Source organism: Amphiprion ocellaris, chromosome 5 (assembly GCF_022539595.1).
Source record: "Amphiprion ocellaris isolate individual 3 ecotype Okinawa chromosome 5, ASM2253959v1, whole genome shotgun sequence".
Classification (NCBI taxonomy): Eukaryota; Metazoa; Chordata; class Actinopteri; family Pomacentridae; genus Amphiprion; species Amphiprion ocellaris.
Genome location: NC_072770.1, coordinates 27,181,145 through 27,200,654, shown reverse-complemented (window position 1 = coordinate 27,200,654; position 19,510 = coordinate 27,181,145). Strand labels below are relative to the sequence as shown.

The following is a 19,510-nucleotide window of genomic DNA, read 5'->3' as shown; positions in this document are numbered from 1 at the left end:
AGATCATATTCTCACTTTGATTGGGAATGCTGACAGACTGATGCAGTGTCAGAAGATGGAATCATTTTTTAGTATATGCATCCTAGTTTAACAATCATTAGTGAGCTTTAAGACTAAATCACACCAGGGGCTTGAAAATTTGTCAAAAAGAAATAACATTGCAATTCTTTTGAGAAATACTGCAATATGAGTCACAATTTTAGAGTGGTCATTTTTGCATTTGTTTTCTACTGAAAAACAAATATAAAAATATTATAGAATTTTTAGTAAGATCTGTACCAAAGAGACAAGATGTCTTTGTAGCGCCACAATGTGTCATTTATAATTCCAAGTTATGAGACAGTTTGCCTTCATAGTCATAAAGTCATATTGTGATTTTGATCATTCTAATTAATTACTGAGCCCTAAATCACACACAAGCATTTCTTATAAAGCCCAAGTCAGGCTATTTTTTTGGACTTTGCAAAGACCAAACCATAAATTGATACAGTAATGATAAACTATTAGAATATGGAATGTGCAACTATACCTTTAAAAGCTCACAACTAGGAAAAAAATGCCCAGCGTTTGAACTTAAAACAGACTCCTAAACAAATAAGACACTAAACTAATGTAAGGATAGTGACTCTCCAAAGTTTAATGCAAATTAAAGAAAGTAGTGCCAAGAAGTGTGCATGTACATGGGAGTTTCTATTAACATTCATAGAAAAAAGGCTTGTTTCCAGAAGCCTCTTTACTAAGTCATCTCAGTGAGACAATACTCCTTTTACTGCCTCTGGCTTTGATGCTTGACACACCTTGTGTCTCAGAGGTGGTATACTGACCTCTTGATGTTCAAGCAGTGCTAAGCACAGTGTTATAGGTTGACCGTGTCAAGTGACAGAGTGCTCATCTCAGCTATATTCAGATATGGTGAGAGCTCCACTGACAGAGGTGACAAGGCCTATAGTCTGGATAATCATAGATGACAGAAAGGAGGGACATAAATATATGTGTTTTTCTATATGGTTCTTTTTTAGTGTGTGACTAGTGGTGTACATCTATGAATGTGTTATGTGTTAATATGGGTATGCAGTATGTTTTGTGTGTATTTGCGTGTGATGGTTTCCAGGGAGGTTATTTTGTTTTGAGAACTTTCCTGTTGGACTGGTGAAGCTGAAATACACAACATCAGTCCAGATGCTGCTGAGAAGCCATGTTATGTGAATGTTTGTCCTCTATTATTCACACAGGAATTTTTGTGCAGGGCTTGCTTAACTATGGCTGTAATAATAACAATAATGCCAGCTTGTCTGCTCCTGTGGGAGAAAGGGAGTAAAAGCTACTCCCCTGTGCTTTTGATTAATGTCTTGGGAAAAAGATGTGTTGAACACAACAGAAGTAACAGCAGAAAGGCTCAAGCTGGGGTTGACACAGATTAAATACCTCAATCTGCTTTTGACAAACATGACTAAAACAGATGATTTTTTTGCAGTTAAAAACACCATCCGTGGCAGAACACACTGTTCTTTACATATATTATTTCCATGTATAAGCTCAGAATAGACACAAATTACAAGTTAGTACAAGTTCATGCAAATATAGGGCATGAGAAACATACTCATGCCTTATATAGGAAAGGCTGAATGACACACATACTTTCACCTAAACACCCTTAGGCAGTTCTATGATAGCATAATTTCACTTCCTAAATTTACAGCTTCCTCTATATTCATTATACTGTCTACAGCCAATTTAAATGTGATAGTTCACATGATGTTGTAGTCTTTTCTGAATAAAATTAATATGCTATGCATTTGTAAACTTTGCACAGTCAGTCATATTATTTGATAACCTCTTGTTTAGGTTGTCCTAGATTTTTGTCTTGTGATATGCCTTCACAAATTGTAAGCTTTAACAAACCTCTGCAGGTCTCTCCTTATCACTGCTTGAGGCTACATTGGTGACAACTAGTATAACACATCAAAATCTATAGTACAGCTGTATGCAGTAATGTTGCATTGTGGGTAACAAGGCCGTCGAGCGCAGGCAAGGAGGAGGAATGCAGGGAATAAAAAAGAGTGGTTTGGATCTTTGTTTTGCTTTTTAAAAACTGTCCATTGTGAGTCTGACAATATTTCTCCAATGTATTCTCTGCATTGTACACTGCCATCGCAAGCATGTTACCTTGACTCGTAAAAGTGTAAATCGTGAGCAATTTGTTCCCAAAATCTTACTTTTTTGTTCTTGTTTGTTTATGTTTCTCATTCATGATTGCATGATACTTTTAACAACACACCGGCTGTTAGCATTGGAGATTAATTACTTGTAATGCAAATATGTTAAGATGTCAGTATTTCTAAAATTTTAGGTATTTTATTAAGTCAAGCTAAGCCAAGTTATATTTAGCACTCATAAAACAATAGACTTTGATTTATACTTAGACAGATTGCTTTCCAAGAAACTGTTGCATCTTAAAATAAAAATGTCTTGTGTTGGTGATGTGAAGTCTTTCTTGTAACAAAAAGTGTTAGATGAATTGTTGAGTTGCTGCGGTGTAGTCAGACCTCAGCTGAGCTGTAGAAATCCTGCCCCTGAGTACACAGCGGTGAGGATGTGGAAATACCACTGACCACACCATTTTACCCACCACTGTTTGGGTTGCTCATGCAGAGCAATGAGAGTATTGTGTATTTCATTTTCAAATGCTGTGGGCAATGGGTAGAGCTTGATTATGGTTTGAATAGTAGCTATGATTTCTCTATTCTAGGGAAGGCAAGTGTCTTCTGCTGTTGGAATTCTTACAAAATCTCACTCTGGTTTTCTCTCGATTATAAACAGCTATAAATACAATGGAGTCGTACTGCACGTTCATGAGTTCATCACGTCCTGGACAGCTTCAACATTTCTGAATGCCCCTGAGCTACTTTGATGGCAAGTAGAGCAACATTGTTGTTATCATTTTGTAGGTGTTTGGGTATGTGATGGGATTGCACAAAAAGGAGGATCTGTCCAGAATTCAGTCCTTGTTGTGGTCTGCTTCTGCCTTTTGTGTATCTTTTATGTTCATGTTTTGTGTGCCTATATTTGTTTGACTTTCATCTGGAAAATTCGTTGCTTTGAGTGTTGCTTTGAAAATTAACTAAAAAGTAACTAAAATGGAACTTTAGTAGCTTAGCAGAGTAGCTTTGCACTGTGAAATACAGCAAACAGATGTTTGTTGTCATGTGAGAGGGGAAGGAAATAACATCCTGTGGCATCATGTGATCAGCAGAGCAACATGGCATACAGTATGGAAATCAACTCACTTGCATGTACTTTCAATCATACATTCACACGCTCATTTATTCAAATCCTGACTCTGAATTAACTGGTGTCTGACAATCACATAAAAATGATTTCAACCATGGAAACAAGTTAAGGTTAATTCACTACTGCTCTGCACAGGGAAATATGGCTTGACATGACAAAAATAGATGCATCAAAACAGACTGTAAATAAAAGTCGTCAGTCAGGGAGAGTAGCACGTGACAGCAGTTAAACAAAATCACGGCAAGCCAGTTAAAACCGATAAAGTTGATAATGATTTATAAAGAAACCAGCCTTTGTCTGTAATGGATGTCTTTTGTAATGTACTGCCGTCCATAATATCATTCAAAGATTACCAATCATGAAGCAGCGTGTTCATGAATAAGAGGTGGGAGGCAGAGAAGAAGTGGGAGTGGCCACTTATCCACGGCCTCCTCCATTTTACAGCACAATAGGGCGCAAAGTGGTTCACCCCAGTACTTCCCCTTTTTTGCCACGTGGTATGTTCCAACCCAGTATTTAAATCCGGGAGCTTGAAGGCTGTGCTGTTCATGCACTGAAAACCGGTGTAATCCAGGAAGCAGCTGAGACACAGAGACACAGAATCAGGGGGAAGAGGGGAAAAAAAAACAGTCTCACCAGCACATTGGAGGTGACGACAGTTACAACAGAAGAAGCAAAAGGAAGACAAAAGGAGAGATATTGTGTGTTCCCGGTGTTAGAGCAGCTTGTGTTTTGAAGAGAGCATATGCTGCCTCGCTCTTCTCTGTATTTGCTGTCATTCTCTCGCTTCCACTGTACCAGCGGGGGAGGGTACATCGGCCGTCCCAGGCCTAGTTATATGTCCCAGCATCCCGCAAGAGCTCAGACAAGGCCACTACGACCATAACGGAGACTGTGAGAACAGGACAAGACAGGGAGATAGAGGTACTGTAACCTATGCTGACTAATAACTAATAACAGTACCTTGCACTGTAGAGCTTTTAAATGTAAATGTTGTGTTACTGGAAGTTTCAGTAGTTCTGTGTTAGGAATGATACTTATCACTCCAAAAATACTGCAAAGCCAGCTATTAGTGACAGATGTGGTGCTAGTAAACACAGTTGCTGTGTACTGGGATAAGCTGACAGCAAGCAGGAACAGTGATAGGAAATATAGAAATGAGATGAGGGAGAGAATTTTCTTCATGGCAAAGGATAAACAGATTGGTCTGTTTTCATATTACAGATCCTTGCAAAGCTTCATGTGCTCCATAGTTTATACAGTCTGGCTGTTGCAGTGAGCGAACATTTGGGGCATCAAGTCCCTGCTGCTGTTAGCTGCTGTTTAGTATGATGCGGTACGGTGGCCCAGTAGATTAATGGGTGAAATTCTTATGAGTGAGCCTATGAAAATGAAACACATGCAATTTATGTCACTTGTTCTGCAAGAGTGTGCAGTAAACCAGAAAGGCAGGTTGCAGCAGTGTGGTCAGTTGAAGCCAGAAGAAGATAAATATCCTGTTCAGAACTACATCTTCGTTAACCTTGTACTCCTGAGGCAGTTTGTATGGGGAGCAGCGGTGTACTGCTGGGTTCTCATATTTTAAAATCCACCTGAACATGTCGACCTTCCCGATGTTTATAAGGACTGGGTTTTAATGAGAACATCTGGCATCTGTTTTGTGTTTTGGTGTATGTGATGGTATAACCGAAGCTCAGCACAGTATTCAGAATTATATCTTTTCTGCATGCATCAGATGTTTTCTCACCCTAGCACGTCTTTTTTTTTTTTAAATATATATAAAAAAAAACAATTTCCCAACTGTTTAGAAAGTAACTTTGCAAGCAGACATTTGCAGCAGGCAATTTTCATCTGCTGTGTTTGTTTCCTTCTGACTACTGAGCACTAATGATATATTTTAGAGATGAGGACCTAAAGTAGAGGTTTATTCTCATCTGTGGTTGCTAAGGAACATCTGAAGCATGTGTCATCACTCTCCCTCTCAGGGAATAAAGTGAAATCAGTAAAGAAAAACAAGTCTCTAAACACTGCAGCTGCAGTCCGTCAACTGAAAGTTACACCACAACACATTGCTGTGGGACACCACTCACATCCAGGCTGTTGTTTTTTTAATGCCATCAACAGTTTCTCTTACACTCAGATGCCCATAATGCATTGCTGCTGCATGGCATCCGCTTCTAGCTTTGCAAAGGACGACAGGCTCACTTGTGTTTGAACTGGTCCAATTTGACATGATTACAAATCTATGTAGACTGCCTCTCTTTAATTAATTTGTCTCAGTGAATATTGTTGTGGTTTGATAATGGTACACACAAGCTGACTGTGTTGGAGATTTTATATCTGAATACAAACACAAGGTCAGCTGTGTAACAATAGGCAGGGCTGGGCAATATGTCAATATTAGCATTTCGCTGACTTCAAATATATAGTATTTTAATTGCACAATCATTACGTTATTGTTTTACAAATTTCTGTTTTTGAACTTAATAGTATAAAATAATCTTTAAATATTAAGCATTAAAATTATATTTGATTGATTTTTTTGACATGCTTGCTTGACATTTTGTCATGAGATGTGTAGATGTGAAATGCAATTTTATTATCAATTGATTATTGTTTATGTGATTTTACATTTGCCATACTGTGATGCATTCATATAAGAAAACACTGATTTTGTTTTTATTTTTCTGATAACAGCACTAACTATATTATCATATTCTTACAAAACTGACATCAGCTTCTGTTCATTTTGTCCAAGCAAGATTATCAGTGCTTTTAGGACCATCTTGGCTCAGTCAGCTTGGACCACTAGAGGCAGAACCATCATTTTGCTGTTCAGCAGAGGGTCATATGGACTCTTGGTTTCTGTTTTTTCAGAAGAAAAAGATATTCACTAAAGTGACAGCAAAGTACCAAAACACTGTGGTGATGTTCACTGCAATTGAAAGGACAGTGGTAGACACACCCTGGTATTCATATCATTATATCAAGGTGTATCTATCTAAAAGTATATAAACATTGTTTGCTTAGTACCATTTCTCTGTTTAGCTCTAGTCACCTTCACCTTTGGAACCAAAATGCAAAGTAAAAACGACTGCAGGACTGTTAGATTCGGCATCCTTCCTAAGTAACATAGAGCCAACAGAGAGCCAATCCCTAATAGCTGAATACACATTAATGTGTGAGTAAAAAGAATGATAAATCATCTTTTATGCTTCAGAAGTGAATCCTAGGTGAGTGTTTATTTAATGTTGCCAGACAACTGTTGACCGGGTGTGGCACAATGAGTTATAATCCATGCAAATGAGCCAGTACCATTTAGTCTATCCACCAAAATGTTATTCATCTTGGGTGTTGTTATCCTCATGAGAACGGTCCCTGTACTGAGAAAAATTGACTAACAATAAGATCTGTTTTTAGTGCATTGTCGTGCAGCAGATACCTGGAGGGATTGAACCAGTAAACATACTCTAATTACATGACAGAATGACTTACAGAGAGGGATAGAATAAATTGAGAAATTAGACTGTGAAACTGGGGAGGCACTGTTCCAATCTAGGGTTGGGGCTGGATAATATTTTAGCAAATCTAATCAAATTACTGAATCCACATCCCTTGGAATCCCTTATCAAATTTAGTTAAGTTTCACTGTCATCCTCTGCATGTAACCAAAGTTGTAAATATCCACAACTTACAGATTCTATTTAGATCTGTGATCACTTGTTGTTGGGCCAGAAAATCTTTTAGTTTTATTGGTTGCTAGTTACTAAGTTAAGCAACATTAACATTAATGGAGGTATTTTAGTTACTATTCCCAATCTGTAATTACAACATGAAAATGAGATGAGCAGCAGGAGATATGAATTGCTCTGTAGTTTTTATTCTGATCCACTGCAATAATAGCTGTATCAAACTGACTTTTACACCAGATGTTTTTCAACTATATAATCCAAATAATTCTGTCTTGATTCAAAGGCTATTGAGCTCAAAATATTGATTTGACAGAGACTCTCCTGTGTTTAATGTGATGCTATGTTAAACTACCAAAACACAGTTTTTCTAAGAGTACAGCCAGAAGCTTGGAGAGACAAAATTAAAGGTGCCCTGTGGAGTTTTCCTGAAAGCAAACAAAAGTTATGTTCTCATGAACGTTACTCACTAAAGCACATTGTGCATATACTTGAGCTCTAAGAACAATGTTGAGTGCACTTCTGTCCCCATAAAACATCTTCAAAGACAGTTTTCTAAGTATTTAAAATTCTGCCATGTTTATTTCCATTTTACTGTAAGTCTTCTTCCCTCTTTTTTAGCACAGTGCTGCACATGCTGGCATGTAGCCGCAACCTGTAAATCAGTGGAGTAGCAGAACACTGTTGGAAGGGCTGTACATGTGCACAAGATAAGCAAAACAGGAACCTTCTCTTTAGTTATAGTAGTGGCCATAAAGTCCACAGAGAACCAACATCTTAGTGTTATCATTAAGAAACTCAGTAGCCAGAACTGCACCGGTTACAATGGTTATTTTAAAGCAATCATCAGTGCCAGCTATAAATGAAAAGCCTGCTAACATTATCTGCAAGTTCTCAGCATTGACCATTGCTAACAGAAAGATGCATAGTCTGATAAGAGTTTTGTTATCGTTAAGAAACAGACATCTTAACAAATCAAAATGTCTTGCCAACTAGGAAACTGATCCGAACTCAGATCAGACCGTAACCAAATCTCATTAATTCTGAGCCAGCAAGACTAATGGGGTAGTTTCATTAACAATGTGGGGCTTATGGGAATTTTGTTTCATACAGAATTGTTCTGATGTGGAAGTGCACTTGAAAGCACAAGAAAATACATTTGGCAAACTGATACAGATTGCCATGGAGTATATTCATGGATGTAATGTACAATGCTATGTTTTGATACTTCATTACTCTCTTGAATTGCACTGCCGAAACCAATCTGCTGCTGCTCTTGGCCTGAGGGACGTCAGGATGAGGCGGACTAGAAGGATTGTATTGATCTGTACGGAGCAGATGCAGCTCCACAGATACCAAATGAGCATGTGGGCGGTGTGCAGACTCAGGTCTCAGGGATGTGGTAGAAAGCTAAGTTGGAGAGCTCCGTCAGCATTATTTATTTGTATTGGAAATTAACTTGCAATGGCTTTGTGAAGAAGGAAAGGTTGAGGCATTTCATTCCAAAATAGACAGACGCACTCACACAGTAAGTGTCATGTTTGAGTGCTAAAACTAAGAAGCAACTGTGATTATTGCGTCAAAAAATTCAAAAATAGTACCAAAAAGAGAAAGATTAAGGTTTATGTATTACATTGATTTATATTCACAATTGAGTCATACTGATTAAAAATGTGTGAAGGACAAGCCTACAATCCAGAATTAATTACACAGACCTTTGTGATTTTTGATAGATGTTTCACAGATTTGTAGTCTGAGCCACAACTCATTGTTTGAATATGTTGGGCAAAATTTCTTCTTCTTTTCTTCATTGTACATTTATTGTTCTGCTGTCACTGTTGTTGTGTTGACTTGCATAGAAGTCTGCTGAGGGTTTGTGCTGCCTACTACAATGATGTCACTGGGATAAATAGAGTTTGGTGTACTGGATTAAGAGTCATCTGTGGTGGAAAGGCCAGGGGATTACAAGGATACTATACTGGGGATGACTCTGTGTGCGCGTCGGTATACTTAAAGTCACCTGTTTGTCCATTTGAAAATGCACATTATATCCATGGATGGGAATATATATCTGCATGTGATCTGATAAATCAACAAAACTGGTATTAATTTATTGTAGGTGTATATGTTGGCAAGAAATATCAGTACAGAAATACCAAAAATATTTTGAGTTGGTGCATGGTTCGTGTGACAGAGAGCATTGAAATGAAATATCCTGCTACCCACATATTGTTCAGACTCCTTTATATCTGGTTATAATGCAAGTACATGTATGCTCCAGCACTGATTTAGACCAGAACACTGTGTCAGCAGATTGTTTGAAATGCTATGAATCACTTCTGTGTGCAATATTGAAACGTCTCACAATATTAGTTTACTATGGCGAGTCACCCTCTGCTCATTCCTTACTCCACCGCCTTGGAGGCAGACAGCAGATGGCAGAAACTAACTGTCACAGGCCAGACACAGCACCAATAATGGCACCAATTATAGAGGGGCATGAACAAACTGCTTCCATAGCCGTAGACTTATTATGATTGAGTGAATTACAGTGTGTGCCCAAACAGCTATGGTATGCTTTAAATCGTTGTTCTCTTTAACTAAAATTCATGGTTTTCCTTAGAAGATACACAGCAATCAGTAAATCTGGCACTCATTAGTGTACCAAGAGACAAATATATTTAGTCGTTTGGTAGCTCATTGTGTTTGGCTTAGTCTGGACTGGAGCTGTTGTCATCTGTTTCCAACAGCGGAGTGGGGAAGGCCCTTCTCTGTCACTCTCAGGTGTGTCTATTCATGTGCCCCTGTGTACATGTGTGTGTACACTGACACGGGTAATTCTTTTTCAAGTGTGTGCATACCTATGTGAGTCTGAAGTGACACAGTATCTGCTGGTACAGCTGTCCGTTCTTAAGCTGGCCTCTGTTCTTGGATGCTTTACAAGGATTTTCATGCTCTGTCACAGATTGCAGCCGCAGCCACTGTCACTAGGGCTTCATAGTTAATCATAGTTATGCCCTATTTGCGTTTTTTCAAACTTCTGGCTGGCTGTTTCATTTTTGCAATTGAAGTCTTTGTCTTTGATGTCCTTTATCTAGATCTAAGAGAAAAGTGACCTAAAATGTTGATTTAGCTGATGGACGGAAGCGTAAGAAAATCCTGGCCAGAGAGGGCTCGATATCAAGAGTACTGACTTTGTATTTAGATTTGGTTTGTAAGATCATCATGTGTTGCACTTTATTTTATAATAATATAGAACAGAGATGGTAAGAGTTGTTGTAAAGAGCTGTGTTTCCTGACTCCATTGGTTTAATTTTTTTTTAGCGTGTGTTCATCTTATTTCTAAGTATTGTAGAAGACCAAACTGTAGCATCTGAGCCAAATCTGTGCTTGCTAAAGTCATAGTTTTCCCCTCTCCAGCAACCACACACTGCAATCTTCGGTAAACCAAACTTAAAATTTGCTGCTATTTTCGTCTCTATGGTGATCGTCAGCATTGTCTGCTTTTACATATTTGGCTGCTTGTCTCTGTTTTCAACAGACTGTGAAATGATTGAGAATTGTAAACTTTGCAGGGTGACTTGCATCTTTGCTGTAGCTGGCGAAGCATCCAGATGGTCTATGTGTATCTGAACCTCTATGGAGTTTTGTCAGTCACAACACACTGCACATGATGTTGTATGCAGTTGGTGGTACATTATGACTACTTGGACACAATGAAGAAGCGGTGTTACATGTGTCTTGGTGTGTTTGATTAAAGGTCTAATAGGCTGTAAATGCTTACTGGCAGAGCTGTTTCACTTGTAAACGTTTACATTGTGAACTCAGGCCTTATCGAGCCAACAATTATTTGCACAAGTACACAGTACGTAGCATTTTGTCAGCCTTTTCATATCTGATGTGAGTCGTGTGACTGTGATCCACCAGACACCGCACTTGATACAGGAGTAGAACATTTTCTACATTGAATTACTTAATTGAAAGTACTGATTAATATTCCAATGTTCATAAGTAAAAGAAAACTGAAGCTTACTTTAAGTTGTGAAAATATTTTGCAGAAAAAACGTTCACCCTCATTTAACTGAGTATGAGGCTGACCCCTTCCTTTAATACAGACATTTAAATTTTCAACAGTACATGACTGTACTATGTTTGAATGGTGGCACACATGGATGTTGCTGTGATTTAGTTGTATATTTTATCTCCTCCTGTGTGTTCCTACAGACCTTGCTGGTGTTTCTGGACCTAAACCTCTCAAGCCCCAGCGATCCCTTCCTGGGACGCCCGTTTCTCTCACACACTACCCAATCGACCTGCGGACATCCATGGAGGAGAAGTACAAAGAAATTGCAGAGGTAAGAACTCAAAATCGTATGGATATTGTTTTCAAGCAGTGCACTCATAGCAGCAGAAACACCATTGTAAAGATGATATTTTGTCTTCTTGAGCAGCTGGTTTGATAAACATTAATTTATAGATCAGCAGCATAGTCAGATGTTTTGATTATCTGTTACTGGCATTTGTTTGAATTTGGAATTTGCTGCTTATGAAAATATTATATGTTTAAAATATAAATATAAAACCAAATTGAGGTAGTCAGCTAATAATATGAATGGCATCTCAGTGCCTAATCGTTTCATTATAAAATTTCTGCGTCCATTATCCTACTAGTTTAAAACTTTGATGTGCAGTGTGGGTCAGGAGACACCCATTTTCCATTGGATTTGGGTCACTTTGACCCATGTTGCACATCAAAGGGTTAAATATAAGACTATGGTTTGCTGACTGAAGAAAAGCCTAAATAATGAAAAACTGTAAAAATTGTATTAATAGTAATGCCTGAAAAAATTTCAAAAAATCTAAAATATTGTTACATTTTAAAACCCACCAGTTTAACATCTATCATAACTTTCTATGGCTTTATTTGAAGGTAGATCTATCAGATGATTTTTGGTAAGCCATGGTGTCTTCCGTATGTCAGTGTGTGCATAGATATTGACGTTGTTTCCTGATTTATGACATCATAAATGGTGACACCTGTGTTTGAACCAGGAGCTGTTCACTCGCAGCATGGCAGAGAGCGAGATGCGAAGCGCTCCTTATGAGTTCCCAGAGGACAGCCCCATCGAGCAGCTGGAAGAGCGACGGCACCGCCTCGAAAGGCAAATCAGTCAGGACATTAAGTGAGAAAATGCAAACACACTAAACACTTAAAGCCAGTTAAATAAACTCTTTCCAATAGCTCAGGCAGACAGACATAACTCTGCCATCTCCTCCCACCTTTTACACACAGTCTTGCTTCCACCTATGCCCTCAAGCTTATCAGCTTCCAACATGCCAGTGTGTGGGCTAACTAACTCCAACAATCAACTAACAGGGCTATCCAGCAATTGGCACTTGTTCAGGTGTTCCATTTTCTTCTACACAAACCCTTAGAGCGAGATGGGTTCTTTCTCGGTTGCAGGTTTGACGCTAGCTGCACCATTAAGCTTAACGTTGGGTGGTGATCTGACTGCAAGTCACCTGTTTACCGATCAGGGTTAACCGCCACTAACTGATGATATTTTTGTCTTTGTGTCAAGCACTGTGATCTCTTAATACCTAAAATTATTTGTGCCTATATGTATGTATCTGTGTGTGAGGGTGAGGACTTGTTCAAGTGCGTGCTTGTGCCTATATTTGGTCTCTCTCCCTTTGTGGGCTTAACTTCTTCTCACTACCTCTGATGCCCATGTGCGCCATGCCTTGCCCACACTATCCTGCATATCACTCCAAGGCTTGAGCCAGAGATTTTGCTCCGCGCCAAACAGGACTTCTTGAAAATCGACAGTGCTGCAGACCTAGAGTGAGTGAGCTCTGCTTCAGTATGCATGCTTTGTCCAATGACTACAGTATTTTTGTGGTTGGTATTTTATTTGTGGTGATCTCTACTTTGCTTGCTTGTAGTTTGTAAAATGTGCATCATTGCTACTTATCTGATAGTTTAATACTTATTCTAAATACTATATATTCATCAATACCTAGTTTACTGTATTTGAAAACTCTGGACTTTTGTAGCTACTTTTCTCCTGAAACCTTGACACAGATTATCAGCATAATGACATGGACCTCATCTTCCCCCTACCGGTGAACTCATAGTTGTACAAATGGGAACTTTTTGCTTTTTACTTTCTCTAAAAAATAAGTCACTATGTCAGCATTTGCAAAGTGTATCATTCTTCATTTGACCATTTCCCTCCTTAACTGAGATATAACTTCTTGCATTTTAGTAGTCAAATTGTGGCTTCTGTGAACCCTAACTAATTCTTACAGTTTTGGTCATTAACTATTGACATTTACAATGCAGATAGACTGACATCTTAGTAGCTGTTACCTGTGCCCAAGAGTTTAGAGATATTTGGCATTTTCTCTTCAGTGAACATTATTGATTTATTTCATACATTTTTGAGATTATTTCAAATGTAGAATTCTACTCTATATGTCATTTATTGTGACACTTCAACCTAAGTTCAGATTTCTTTTCTCTTCAACTTATCCCTATAAATGGACATATTTGAAGCATACTGGTTAAAGCGCATACCACATGCCCATAAAGCCGTGGTTTCATTCCAGCCCCTCTCTCTTGTCTTTTTTCCTGTTTAAATCTGAACTGCGCTGTCAAATATGAAAAAAATTGCCAAAGAACAGAAATAAATCGCCCCTAAAATATCTCTAGAAAAGAGTTTTTTTTTTTTTACATTGGTATAAATATTCCCTTACATATCTATGAGGTAAGACTCTGCATGTCATAGTGTGAATGTAGACTCAGTTTTAAGAAGTTTAATTCCAAAAAGGTTCGATGGTAAGAGCCACTAAAATCCTTTGTGGAAACGACGCCCCAGCATTTCTGTTGGTCTGTGTTGAGTCTGACAGAGCTCAGATGGAAAAAGATCAATTATCCAGCTTACTCAACACCTAATATACTTTTACAGACTGTTAAATAAAAAATTAACATGTATGTAAGTCAGACATTTTTGCATTTATTTTGAATTTGTTCAAAACATTTATCTTGTTCATGGAGTACTGATCGATGGCATACTCTAAATATAGCAACAGTTTAATCTGTTTTAGCATTGCAATTTGCATAAAGTGAATTGGTTTGAGTGTTTTCCAAACTGACTCTGCAAAACAATTAACTGCACTAATAACAGAAACCGCCAAAGCTTAATTACCAAAACAGACAATAATGTTTTCTTTTTTATTTACCTCTCTGCCACTCCTTCCACCTATTTTCCATTCCTGTGTACTTGTTCCTCTGACTTCTTCTCTGTTCGTTAGGTTAATGAAGGAAAAGAGTGTGGACACTGTTGACGATGCCTTTAAGGAGAGGGAAATGCCAATGGAGAGAGAGTACCAGCGGGTCTCAATATCTGGAGAGGAAAAGTGTGGGGTGGGAATCTTTAATTGAGCTGTTCTCATGTTTTTTATATGTGGTTTCATCTGCATTTAAAATAACACTTCAGCAAGGTAAATTCCATTCACATGTCTATTATTGTGTTTTTATACATGATCAGGTGCCCTTCACTGACCTGGTAGATGCTGCTAAGTGTGTGGTGAAGGCGTTATTCATCAGGGAGAAGTACATTAACCGATCCATGCAGAGTTTTTGTAAGACCACAGCTCACGCCTTGCAGGACCTTGGAATGAAGACTGTGGATGTGAGAGTATATGATGATATACCAGAGACCCCAGTCGATGCCGGTATAAAACACACACATTCAACACGTTTTCTGTCGCAACTAGGCATAAATAGCACTTAAAAATTGTTCATCAGAAAGGAGACAGTCCACGGTCTTTAGTCCGACTCTCAAAAGGGCAAATTTAATCCTCATCCAGTTAGAACTACAATGTTGTCTAATGTACAATGTGTCAAATTTAAAGAAAAAAAAAAGAACACATTTTTTTCTTATAAATGTGTAAGCCAATATTCCTGTTTTTCTCTTGTAGATGTATTTTACTGCTTTTTTACATCATGGCCAGGGGACTACAGATGAAAACTAGCCTTCCGGCTTATTCTGGCTTTTTTAGCCGTGTGTAATCATGTGTTTTATGAAATTGTATTGTCCCCTTTCAAATAAACTAAATTGAATTGAATTGAATAACAAAGAAAGAAGCCTTATGATATTAGCAAGGTGTTTCAGTTCTCTGTAGGGATTTTCTTATGACTAAGTCAACATCAAAGACTTTTTTCCAAAGGGGTTTTCCACAACCCAGGCGAGTGGACATGTTCAAGCTTGAAAAACCTTCACAGTCTTTACAGATGAACATTTTGTGCAATATCTAGACTGGTATATTTCACTATCACAGTGTGGATTCACTACAAACATTAGATAGCTGATAACATACTCTTGAGATGTACCGATAGAGATGACACATACACAGTCTGAAGTATTTATAGTAGGGCAAAACACTGAACAATTAAGGTATTTAGAAATAGCTTTTCAACTCACATTTATTGAATGCGGCATTTTTTAGAACACTTTGTTCAAAAAACAACACATGTTGATGTTACAGCTCATGTTCATGACATTAAATCATTGCCATCACTCCCACGTATTTTCTGCAAGCAAAGAAGTCAGTAATGTCCTGGTGACACAAACCAGCCAAATGAAATATCAAAATCACATTTGGATCTCCACTTGTTTTGTTATTTTTTTCTTTGTACAACTTGGGATTCTGAATTCAAAAAACAAACCTCAAATTTTAAACATAGTTCTTAAAAGAATTTTTTTAATTCACATTTTTTAGATTAAGCTGGCAAAATCTAATACCACCGTAGATCAAATGAAAACCAAAGATAGCTAGAGCAAGGGTGTAATGAAAACTTTGCCTCTTTTACCCAACCTTTTACAATACTACTTCTGTCAGGTGTACAATGTTTTTCGTTGTATGAAAGATTGATTTATGTCCATTCCCTGCTTTTTCCAGATGCCCCTGTCCACCCACCTGTTTCAGAAACGCACCCTTATGATAATCAGGACCCTAAGAATATGCCTGCAGACACTGGATATGGATGCAAGATGGTGGATGGAGTAGTTCATGTCTACACCAGGAAAACCAACATGGACAAGTATGTGTTTGCACCTGTAACTGATGTTAATTCAAACAAGTGAGTCTGTTTGTATAACTTTCAAACTCTTGTCCTTTTTAGAAGCTCAGAACTGGACCTACTGTACCCTGACCTGAAGGAGTATATTGCAGACATGAATGTGATGATGGCCCTCATTATCAACGGGCCAGTGTGAGTGTTTGTTTAGCTTTATCATTCGACAGATGTTACTGTTTTATGGCTCATTGTACAGTCTAAATGAGACATGCCCCTGTCTCTTCTGCATGGTGTTTCTAGGAAATCTTTCTGCTACCGTCGCCTCCAGTATCTAAGCTCTAAATTTCAGATGCACATCCTCCTGAATGAGATGAAGGAGCTCGCAGCTCAGAAGAAGGTTCCTCACAGAGACTTCTACAACATAAGAAAGGCAAGAATGAACACGTCGCAGCTGCTGCTGAGCTCACTTGTTGATCCACCACTGTTATTAACATCACGGACTCACTGCATTGCACAACTGAAGATAAAATTCATTCATTACATGCAGTACATTGTACATGAGGAATATTTAAACAATAACACCCAGTGGTACTTATTTGGTGTAGCTGCAAGACGACTCTTGAAACTCTGCAAAACTGTAAATAAAACCCAGTTCTACAGCAAGCAAAGACGAATTACCTTTGTTGTTCTGCTCTCTCCTGACTCCAGGTGGACACACACATACATGCATCATCTTGCATGAACCAGAAGCACCTGCTGCGATTCATCAAGAGAGCCATGAAGAAATACCCCGAGGAGATTGTTCACATCGAGCGTGGCCGTGGTCAAACCCTCAAGGAGGTTTTTGAGACCATGAACCTGACAGCGTTTGACCTGAGTGTGGACACCCTTGACATGCATGCGGTAAGACATGGAAGTCTTGCGAGAGATGTTATACAAAGATGTACTGTGTAATGCAGTTAACATAGCTAAAAACAGGATTTCGCTGTTTTATTTTACCCATCAGGACCGTAACACGTTTCACCGTTTTGACAAGTTCAATGCCAAGTACAACCCCATTGGAGAATCCATCCTCAGAGAAATCTTCATCAAGACTGACAACCATATTGAAGGAAAATACTTTGCACATATAGTAAAGGTGTGGAATAATTCCAAGTACATTATGCACTTTATCCACATGATTCCTGAATGCACAAGCTGGTACGTCAATCTTTCTTGTCTTTGTTTGTCCAGGAGGTGATGGCCGACCTGGAGGAGAGTAAGTACCAGAACTCTGAGCTGCGTCTGTCCATCTACGGCCGCTCCCGAGACGAGTGGGACAAGCTGGCTCAGTGGGCCGTCAAACACCGAGTGTACTCTGATAACGTGCGCTGGCTTGTCCAGGTGCCCCGTCTGTTGTAAGTTCTCACCAAACATGCTCAGATGTGGAGCGTTCAGCCTGTAGATGTAATAACACTAAAGATCCTGTGCTGTTTTCACACTGCCCATTGTGTGTCTGACAATGTTTTAGTGATGCGATGCTAAGTCAGTGAAGCAAGAAAACAAAATACAGACAACAGTAACTAACTGTTCAACAGGGGTAGATATGGACTAAAACTTCCAGCCTTATGCAACTGAAACAATAATTTAAATAAAAAAAAAACTAACAAATAATAATAATTTCCATCAAAACACCAGTTATTGTCTTTTACTTTACATGTTTTTACTTTTTGCACTGTGTATTTTTCACACTGCACACTTTTGCATTACATATTACAGTCTTTCATTACCTCCTTTTAGTCTTTTAGTGTGTTTGACTACTTCTGTGAATAGACTTTGTACCTAAATGTTTTATGTTCACTGGGAGCTGCGCGTTGTTGACTATGAATGTAACTGCTGTTGCAAAGTAATTTCCTGCAAAGGATCAATAAAGTTGCTATCTACTGTTCAATTACCATCTTTCTAGTGATGTGTACCACACAAAGAAGCAGCTGGCGAATTTCCAGGAGATGTTGGAGAATATCTTTATGCCTCTGTTTGAAGTCACCATCGACCCCCGCAGTCATCCCGAGCTGCATCTCTTCCTGGAACATGTGAGTGTCCCTGCACAAGAAATCCTAGGCAATTATATACACCGAAAGACACTGAGCCTTTGTTATTTTGTTGGCTATTTCTGTGTATTCATAGGTGGTGGGCTTTGACAGCGTGGACGATGAGTCCAAACCCGAGCACCACATTTTCAATCTTGACAGTCCGTTGCCAGCCAACTGGACAGAAGAAGACAACCCGCCCTACTCCTACTACCTCTACTACACCTATGCCAACATGACTGTGCTCAACCACCTGCGAAGGTACAGACACAACAATTCAGTTAATTAGACCTCTCATCCATTCATTTAAACACATAACGATTTGCAAAAAAGGCTTGTTGTTTTTCAGCATTTTTAAATACATCCGTGTCATACAGGCGGCGAGGTTTCCATACGTTTGTACTGCGACCGCACTGTGGGGAAGCAGGGCCGATCCACCACCTGGTGTCAGGTTTCATGTTGTCAGAAAACATCTCCCATGGTCTGCTGCTCAGAAAGGTCAGGACACCACACAGTGGATTATTTCTAAAAGACTGCTGTGAAAATGTCCTCAAACGATACATGACATTATCACAGTTAATTTAGAGAGCTGAATTAAAACCTTGGTGTTGGTTAAATGTTTCTTTTTTGTAGATATTTTATTAGATTATTGAGTAACGTGTGTGTCATAAAAAGAGGGAACACTTACACTGCCATATACACTCTGAGATAAATGAGAATATTGTTTGGTTTGAGACAGGTGGTCGTAACTAGTGGCTTATTCTTCATGCACCTGCTGAGCCTGAGACAAAGAAGTGCTTGTATGTCACTGTAGCTTGGTGTTTACTGGTTTGTCTGTCTCTGTCTTTGTGTTTCCTGCTGTGTCTCTTTGATATCTCTCAGGCCCCTGTGCTGCAGTATCTTTACTACCTGGCTCAGATTGGCATCGCCATGTCGCCTCTCAGTAACAACAGTCTGTTCCTCAGTTACCACCGCAACCCGCTGATGGAGTATCTGTCCAGAGGCCTCATGGTCTCTCTGTCCACTGATGATCCTCTTCAGTTCCACTTCACCAAGGTCAGTATGAAAGTTACCAAACGTAAAGCACAAAATGTACAAAATACAAAAAAGATTAATAGTAGAACTTACTTTTTTCCTGGTGTGTGTGTGTGTGTGTGTGTGTGTGTGTGTGCGTGTGATGTGTGTCTTTGTTTGCACCCAGGAGCCCCTGATGGAGGAGTACAGCATTGCAGCTCAAGTGTGGAAGCTGAGTTCCTGTGACATGTGTGAACTGTCAAGAAATAGCGTCCTCATGAGTGGATTTTCACACAAGGTAAACTACTTTACAGCTATGTTTATGTATTTATGCATCAGAATCATTCTCTCTTTGTTTGGTA

At 38.8% G+C, this 19,510-nt stretch overlaps 1 protein-coding gene and 1 long non-coding RNA gene across 10 annotated transcripts in view; both read left to right on the top strand.

The window, feature by feature from the left end:
* The window catches only part of LOC129348842 (uncharacterized), a 109,831-nt gene that overhangs the window by 66,996 nt on the left and 23,325 nt on the right, over positions 1-19,510 (top strand). The window lies entirely within an intron of this gene.
* LOC111575502 (AMP deaminase 2-like) overlaps positions 1-19,510 on the top strand; it is a 32,473-nt gene that overhangs the window by 8,344 nt on the left and 4,619 nt on the right. For 4 of the 9 annotated variants that reach the window (XM_023280674.3, XM_035953001.2, XM_023280677.3 and 1 more), the window contains exons 2-17: positions 11,205-11,335; positions 12,033-12,163; positions 12,757-12,825; positions 14,298-14,409; positions 14,534-14,720; positions 15,948-16,089; positions 16,171-16,260; positions 16,366-16,495; positions 16,774-16,968; positions 17,072-17,203; positions 17,299-17,462; positions 18,011-18,137; positions 18,232-18,395; positions 18,512-18,632; positions 19,017-19,190; positions 19,336-19,446. In XM_023280674.3, coding sequence (XP_023136442.1) covers positions 11,306-11,335; positions 12,033-12,163; positions 12,757-12,825; positions 14,298-14,409; positions 14,534-14,720; positions 15,948-16,089; positions 16,171-16,260; positions 16,366-16,495; positions 16,774-16,968; positions 17,072-17,203; positions 17,299-17,462; positions 18,011-18,137; positions 18,232-18,395; positions 18,512-18,632; positions 19,017-19,190; positions 19,336-19,446 — 2,079 coding nt within the window. In that variant the 5' untranslated portion in view covers positions 11,205-11,305. Of the gene's footprint in view, positions 1-2,820; positions 2,914-3,842; positions 4,216-11,204; positions 11,336-12,032; positions 12,164-12,756; positions 12,826-14,297; positions 14,410-14,533; positions 14,721-15,947; positions 16,090-16,170; positions 16,261-16,365; positions 16,496-16,773; positions 16,969-17,071; positions 17,204-17,298; positions 17,463-18,010; positions 18,138-18,231; positions 18,396-18,511; positions 18,633-19,016; positions 19,191-19,335; positions 19,447-19,510 lie in introns of those variants that run through there. The other 5 variants (XM_035952999.2, XM_055010389.1, XM_035953000.2 and 2 more) reach the window with 3 other exon arrangements.